The following is an 8,250-nucleotide window of genomic DNA, read 5'->3' as shown; positions in this document are numbered from 1 at the left end:
GTGTAGAAGGAAGTGCTCCTTTGCTTTCACTGTGTCCCCAAGGGTTTCACTGGACTATGATACAGAAATCCACGGGTGGATTTCTGTAAGAGATGGACCTTTAGGGGTTCCTGCAGCAGAGTTCATGGTGTGGAAGATAGTCTGGTATTTTAATTAAAATAAATGAAACAAAAATTTAACCACAATTTTCTCTCAAGAGGTGCATTGAGAATGTGTCCAAGTTTTCACTGCAGTGGAAATCAGTAATACTTTTAAAATGTGTGCCTCTTCCCACAGAACCAAAGTGACCAAATTCCCAAATACCAATGTGTATCCCCAGTTTCAACTATCAATACACATTGATAGTAGTAGTATACACATTTTTAGTAGTAGTATTGTATTTCCATCAGTATGATGTAAACTTAGGAGCTGAAATAGTTGGTATGGAAATCAAGAGTCCAGGAAATCTCAGAAGAGCCAATGGAAACGTGATCATGACATTCCTTTAATCCCATCTAACCGGTTTCCACAAGAACCCAGATGGGCTGTTTATAGGCAGCAGCTACATGCAGGGGTCTTGGCAGGGCCATCGGGACTGCTGAGACTACTTTCCCTTTAGGGGCAAAATGGGACAAGACCTCTTATTTTAAATGAATTGTAAGTTATGATTCCCAGTAGAAAACCAGTATTTCAATAGCTGAATACCAAGGTGTGTTCTTCTAAACACTATGACTGATACTGAAATAACTTGTTTGGGGAAGGACTCTTCGCCCAGAGCAGTCTGGACCCTGCTGGGTTACTTACAGCACGTAGTTCAGACCTGAGGCATCTCAGTGGGGCTTCACCTTGACTGCCACAAACCCACCTGCTGCAGGTGACCAGATATAGGAGAGACTCCCTGTGGGTCATTCTACATTGGAGAGCAACAGGATGCTCAAGATGCTTTGGGGATCATTAAAAATATACCTGTTACTTGAACCCCCTTCTGGGGAATCCTGAGATACAAAGCCAATTAAAATTCAGTTTCCTGTGAATTGCAAGCTAGGAGATAGTGCAGAGCAGAGATTCCCTACAGCCAACTTAGACTTTGTCCAGATCAATAGCCCATGGCAGTTCTGAAGACTAAGTAATGTTTGAAAACTGGGCCAGGCAGTACTTTACTGTACAGTTACTATAAACATTAAACCCCTTCGTTCACAAAACCTCTCATTTGATGCAGCATGTTGAATTAACTATTCACCTTTTGGTCTGGATATCCCCAATCAAGTATCCCATTTGTTTTGTTATAGTTCACGTTAGGTTAAAAAGGAAACACATACACAAAGAAGTCTGTTTTAACCTGAAATAATTTTGTTGATATCTGAATTGCTTCCAGTGGGACATTTGCTTTAAACCACAAGATAGCGTTATCTGGATTAGCAGAGTACAAAAACCCCTCTCTTCCCCCACCCCCAATCAAAACAAAGAAACAAAACCCCAAACCCACAACTCAACTTCAAATAAGTTTTGAAGAAATGAGACTCTAAGTATTTACATACGGGTCAAGAAATAAATCACAAAACTATTTACAAAAATACACAAGCTTATATGCATTAACAATTTACACCAGTTCACGAAAATATTAAAACATAAAAAACACTATATAAATTAAAGTTAAGAACTCAAAAATATGATCTAAGACTTTCTAGGATGCTTCTCTCATGCAGGTCATGGTTGAAAAATCAGGTTTGTTACCTTGGATTCTAAACTGTAAAACCACCATCTTTTAGTCTTTGAACACTAACAGTACTAATCAGAAAAGGAAAAGAAGACCCTCTGTGCACACTGACATTATCTTGCAGTTAAAATATACCATTCCTGACATTTCCGTAACACACAGTACTGAAAATCACATGCCTCTAACCATTTGGAAGTAACTTTCTGACACACTTTTGCTTCCATTCTTATTTCCTTACACATTCTGTTCAGACGAAACTTTGAAGCAGACTGAAAATGTTTGATTGGCAGAGCTGGGAACAGAAATATGGGTTTTGCAGGCTTCTCTGAAAAGTTTCAAGTTTACATAGTATGCATGTATTGCTGCTTCAAGTGTGGTAACCTACCTTTCCATGCCTTCTCACATGAATGGTCCCTCTTCTCTACAGTTAGTCCTACAATTTTTCAACCTGACCCTAACTTTGCAAAAATGCTTTGTCATTATCTATGTTCAGGCCCTATCCTTGGGACCACCCCAGGGACCTGCATGTTTAAAAGGAAACCTAGTACAGTAAGCAATAAGGCTCAGATGAAGTTTATTAATAAGAAAATGGCACCTCTGGGGCTGTTAGCAAAGTCTCTGGCCAGACTCCAAGGGATTTTTATTTCAATCAAGCCTAACGGTGGCATCAATGTTTTATCAAAAAGATAAAATCTGGAAAATGATATGAAAATACCAGTAAAATTAAGTGGTAGGCTTAATGCGTAAGGCGGCTCCGTTTCCTTGATCAGAATGCTCCACGTCAACATTTCCAAGAGAGAACATTTGCTTGCTCTTGTGAAGTCACCACAAGGTGGACGATGCTGAGGTAACCTGGCTCACAGTGATTTACCATCCAATTTCTACCCTACGAGAATTAGAAAGGAGAAGATACAGGCAAAGTCCTTCAAATAACTGAATCCAAGTTAAGGCCGTATCTATGTAGGTTAAACGAAACAACTCTAGCTTTTACCTAAAGTTTGTGTTTCACACGAACACCTGTCATTTGAATTATTCTGTGTTCAAAATATTTACCTGATAATTCCAAGCCCACAGGATACTAACTTAGGCGGAGGAACTTAGCTTAGTATTCATAAAATAGATTTTGATTCCAGGACTAATCAAAATGATGACAAATCCACAAACACTAAAATTGGACAGGACTTTCTCACCCACAAGCTTCTGGGCTCAGTTAAGCCAGCAGCAGCTCCATGTCACACCAGCAACTACTCCTAATCTCTCTGCTGCTGGTGAGAAACTGCGAGGGTTGTGTGATCTCAAAGGGGCAATGGGCTGCCTACTGAACAGAGATGGTCATTGTTAAAAAAAAGAAAATTCATGCCGCAGTCACCACAGATCAAACCCCCATCACAGCACCTAGCGTGCCGTGAGCCGCAGCCTATCAGGGTTCCTGTTGTGACGGGATGATGCCAGTTGCAGCTCAGTGGAAAGGTCTATAAATGCCCAGACCTTTCCCATATCTGTATTTCAAGATGTCTGCAATGATTTTTATTGAATCCCTCTGCTAATTCTGGGGTTACAAAAGAAAACCTATAGACTTCTGCATACACATAAACGTGGCAAGATGTAATTTTTTCTAAATATAAACCTTAAAAATGCACGCTTTAATTTTTTTAAAAACTGGCATAAGCCCTAATGCTTACACAATTTCACAGCAATAATAGCAGCATGAGCTTAGTCTCATAGATTTCCCCCTTTGCTCTAAATAAAATTCCAAGTTCTAAAAAGCCAGAGCAGCAGTCATTCAATATACGGAATGAAATTTCCCCTAATGTCTTCTACAAACTGAGTATTGAAAACCTGTGAATGTCTGAAGCTCAAGTACAATTCAGAGTTATGGAACGAAATGACAACCAAAACTCATTTTGTAAATACAGGACTGCCTCAGCAGGAAGAGGGGGGCTGGAAAAATGGAATGGACTTATCAGGAATACAACTTTCAAAAGAAAGTCTTGGGGATCAAACATGTTTAACATGTCTACAGTTATAAAAGCTATACAAGTGCTGGCAGAGACGACAACGACAGTGTGACTGTGATCAGAGAGCACAGTGTGAACAACCAGCACGGGGACTCCTCTGGCACTCTGGTGAGTGCCAGAATTCCAACCTGTGAAATGGTTGTATTTGTTTAGTGTTCCTGTAGGAATTTTACTTTACTAATACACAATTTATAGCTACCATGAGAATTTCCAGGAAACCTCTACTGGTTCACAAAAAGAAACGAACATGTAAATTTGTAACCATGATAAACTGTATAATTATCTAGTCAAATCATGCCGGGTTTTGTTGCTATTTAAGCTTTTTTTTTTTCTAGTGGGAAAAAAGTTGCTTCTGAAGAACATATGCTATGAAATGTTTGCTGGGATTACAAACTACCACATAATATTGAGAAAAAAATTAACTGAAGGCAGGTGACACATTAGGAGCACTAATAACCATTTCACCGACTTCCACCTAAGAAATGTCCTTAATTCTAACCTTAACAACTCCTTTCTGCAGAGACGTGAGCCTTGTTCACTGAGGAGTAAGCAGGAACATAACATAAAGGGTATGGTTCAGTCTGGATCTACATGGTCTGACATTTTATGATGACTTTTTATTAAAAGTGTAAGGGCTTAATGATTTTATAACATTGCTAAAGATTTATCTGAAGGATCAAGGAGAAGCTGTTTGGTTCAGAGTTCACACACGAGACCCTTCAAAGACGGGGAATGAAGTGAGAAAACTGAGTGTCAATCTGGGCAGGCTGCTTGGCCACGGAAGGAAACGGGAACACAAGAAAAGTGCAGAAGCCTGCCAGGAACAGCTGCAAACTGCTCTGAACTGGACTGCACACACCAGGGACAGAGTTAAATTCAAATTCAGTTAAAGGCGTCCTCAAGCTCTTACAAACTGACCCTATGTGGCAAGTATGGCCTGTGACAAATTTCTTCACTAGGTTTTCAACACAGTGCTTTACCATCATTCAGATCTCTTTTAATGACAAAAATGACACAGTCTATAGATGAAGGAGGTGTTAATGAAGCAGGGGAGGGAGGAAAAGAGTGGTGATTTATTTTTCTTCATTTTTTAAATGTGGTCAGGGGTTTTGTAGTTTTTTTTTTTTTTAATCTTTTTGGTTATTGAAAAAAATAGAACAGTCCACTGTCCAGCAGAGGCTGCTTCAACTCTATTGCTCCCAGGGCTCATTCTGCATGGATCTGTGTGTCAGGGTGCTGCAAGGCCAACTCTGTGGGCAGGAAGGCCCCCTGGCCCAAAGCTGTGGCATATGTCCTGTTCTGTGGGTGGGGAAAGCCAGAGGGCACATATGTCCCCACTGGCGCTGCTCCAAAGCCTCCCCGCTGGTGCTGGTGCTGCGGCGGGGAGTGGTACCCCTCCAGGTTGTCGTACTGGGACACGACAGTCACACCGCTCTGACGCTTGCCATGTGTTTGGTACTGGTACAGCACACTGGGGTCTCTCTCTACGTTCTGGGGGTGATGGAGTTTCAGGCTGTGACTCCTCTCTGGTTTAGGGGGTGGGACTATTGACTGAGTAAGGTGTTCCTCTTCCTTGTAGCAGTCTCTGGAGTGCTTCTCTGGGGCAGGAGGCTGCCTAGCCCGAGGCCTTTCCAGCTCTTTGGAGAGCCGTGCCTCTTTGTGGTTCAGTCTTAAAGACTCCTGCCCTGATGTGACATATTTCCCTCCAGAGTTATGGTAGCTGACTGGTTCAGAAGTGTCCGGAATCCCTTTGGGCCCATAATCAAATGGGCCAGCTCCCTGGGGGTAAGGTGGCCCATTTTTTGACTCACACAGCTGCCTATGGCTTGCTTCCTGATGTGCCCTGTGTTCAGGGAGACTACAACCCATGTCAAGAAGCTTCCTGTTCCTGAGGCTGCTTTGCTTCTGAGGGAGGGACGGTTTTTCTGGCTGTCCATTGCCATATCCCCCGTGGTGGTGGGCTCTATCAAACTCTGGCTCTGGATGCTTCCTATAGAAGCGGTCATCTCCCTCGGGGCTGATGGCTTTGCCTGGGTGCCGCCCCTCCTTGCCCTCTGCCACTGACAGGAGTCCAGTTTTCCCAGGATCTGATTTACTACGTAGGTGGATGACATAGATCCCACCCAAGTCTTCCTGCACAGCTGGGGTCATGTTATCATACTGAGACATCACTGGCCCTTTCACCTTCTGCCGAGCACGGCTCTCTCTCCGGATGGACTGCATGCGGTACTTTTCCATGTCCTCCAGATCCCATGAGGCGTAAGTGTGCTTGACGTCAGCAGTTGGAGGCATGTTGAGTACATTATGGTCATTACCAGAGAAATACCCAGTCATGTTGGCCCGAGGACGTGGAGGTAAGCCAGTGTAACTGTACAAGTTCTTCCCTTGCAGCCTTGGATTGTAGAAAGCAAAATCACGATTGGGCAGGCGATGAAGGGGCCTTAGTTGTACTGTGCTGTAGGCATCCACGTCACACAGGGCTCCATCCGGACTGTAATAGGAGCCAGAAGAACTGGAGTATGGGCTATACCGGTAGTGGACCCGACCATTCTCGAAGTAAGGCTGAAGCTGGGTTACGTGATAATCTGAGCGGGCCTGGGAGGACTGATATGGCTTATACTGGTACAGGGGCCTCGGGCAATAGGCTGGTTCATCATCTGGGGGCACTTCTGTCCGTGAAATGGGAACTGAGCGAATCATGGAAGATGGAGGAGCGTGGAGAGACTGCACCCTCCGGATGGTGGGGTACGGTGGGATATCTTCAGGGTAACAAGCGCTCCTAACAGAGGAGCTCAGCGAGGACACATACTCCACCCGGCTGCATGGCTTGGAGAGGTGCCCAGATACATTTCTTCCCGGGGCCACGTATGTGTTATAGCGAGGACCCATGGAGGCTGGTGGCTCAGACCTGGAACCATACACCTGGTGTTGCTCCAACTTATTGTGATGTGGAGGTACGCTCTGGGGACGGTACTGGCAGTTTGGAGTCATACTGAAATGCAAACAGTTTTCTGGACCAAAGGGCTCAGTGGTGAAATCAGGCCTAACAAAGGTAGAATAGGTTGTTTTTTGAGACGCATGCTTCGGCTGTGGGATAGGAAGAGGTAAAGGCAAGACATCATCCACCGAGGCTGAGGAAGCAGTGACAAAGGGATGGAAAAGGGAACTGCCGGCGGCGTCTGCACTGTTGGAGTGTATGGCAGCAGCAATTTTACTCTCCATTGTCCTGGTAGGGGGCACTGGCGCGGTGAAGCCACAGGAAGAGTACACAGGGACTGACTCCACACGCAGGTGCAGCGGGGGGCCCCTGGCACCTTCCCGAACCTTCTCAGGAAGGCCTGGCTGGGCAGCAGGAGCAGAGATTGGACACGGAGTGGCCGAACTGCCATCACTGACAAGGACAGCCGCAGGGTCGTGCGTGGCTCTTGGTTCAGGTGGCCTCTCTGGAGCTGGGGCTCCTGCCTGAACCTGCTGAAAGATGAAATATATTTGTTTTTGTGCTCCCCTCTCTGGAATCAAATACTGTTTAAATCTGTCACTTATACGCTAAGGCAACCTGAACTTTCCCAAACCAGGTGTGGCAATGGACTGAAGGTCAACCTGTCCCGCTGCCAGAAAGGCAACCATTACCACCGCTGGAGAACTGTTCTCGTTTCGGACAGGTGTTACACGTGAGGTGACCCTGTCTGTGCCATTATCTTTCCAGTCAAGTCTAGCAGATGTTATCTTTAGTCAAATACCAGTCGAGTTTGCATGCATATACCCAGGTTATCTAATTTAGTGTCACCATTTTATTAAAAATAATAAATAGAAGTGAAATTTGAAGAGACTCATAGCTGAGCCTCAAAAGCTAAAGGAAGGACTAAAATGACTCGTTTAGGATGCATTAAAGTGTATCAGTCACTATCTGCCCCCACCTTCTATTCCACGCTAATGTGAGGCACCAAAGTTCAAACTCTGTTCCCTACAGAATGCTTCAAATCATTATTCCTGAGGAGCAACTGCTCAAAACAGAAGCCTCTAGTAAGTACTAGGTATTGAAGTCCTTTTAGTTCCTAGTGACCTCCCAAAAGGGTATTATTTTTAAGATATAAGAAAATCAGGAAGAAACCCTAACTTTGGGCACCCATCTTCTCACTGGCGCTCCCTCTTTTGGCTAATGTGGAAAAAAATAGTAAGAAGTCCCAATGCGTTATAATCTCCTACACTTAATTTAAAAAAAAAAAAAAAAAGCCTGCAAGGCAGAATGTCTACAAGCGTTCAGAGAAGCAAGCACCTTCGTCATGCAGGATGTAAGCACAGAGGGTGCCATAATGACTTGCCCAAGGTCACAATGAGTCAGTGAGGAATTCGAAAAAAGAACTACAAAACCCTGATACGTAAAGCTCGGCCTGACTCATTTCATCACGATCTCTTTGGATGACTGAAGAAACCGCAAGTACGTTTTAGAAGAAAAAGGAGTAGGCATTGCCGAACTATAGTTCTCAAGTAATTGCTCCTTTCTCAGGGAAAAAAATAAATAGCATCAAGGCAATG

The 8,250-nt window shown here is 44.1% G+C and overlaps 1 protein-coding gene across 5 annotated transcripts in view; it reads right to left on the bottom strand.

Moving 5' to 3' along the window:
* Nucleotides 1-940: 940 nt before the first annotated feature.
* ARHGAP32 (Rho GTPase activating protein 32) overlaps nucleotides 941-8,250 on the bottom strand; it is a 108,723-nt gene continuing 101,413 nt past the window's right edge. For 3 of the 5 annotated variants that reach the window (XM_012729757.1, XM_012729756.1, XM_012729759.1), the window contains one exon: nucleotides 941-7,185. In XM_012729757.1, the coding sequence (XP_012585211.1) occupies nucleotides 4,921-7,185 (2,265 nt within the window). In that variant the 3' untranslated portion in view covers nucleotides 941-4,920. The remainder of the gene's footprint in view (nucleotides 7,186-8,250) is intronic. The other 2 variants (XM_012729758.1, XM_012729755.1) reach the window with 1 other exon arrangement.

Source organism: Condylura cristata, unplaced genomic scaffold (assembly GCF_000260355.1).
Source record: "Condylura cristata isolate star-nosed mole 26May11 unplaced genomic scaffold, ConCri1.0 scaffold00025, whole genome shotgun sequence".
In the NCBI taxonomy this organism is placed as follows: domain Eukaryota; kingdom Metazoa; phylum Chordata; class Mammalia; order Eulipotyphla; family Talpidae; genus Condylura; species Condylura cristata.
This window is presented reverse-complemented; position numbering and strand designations above follow the sequence as displayed.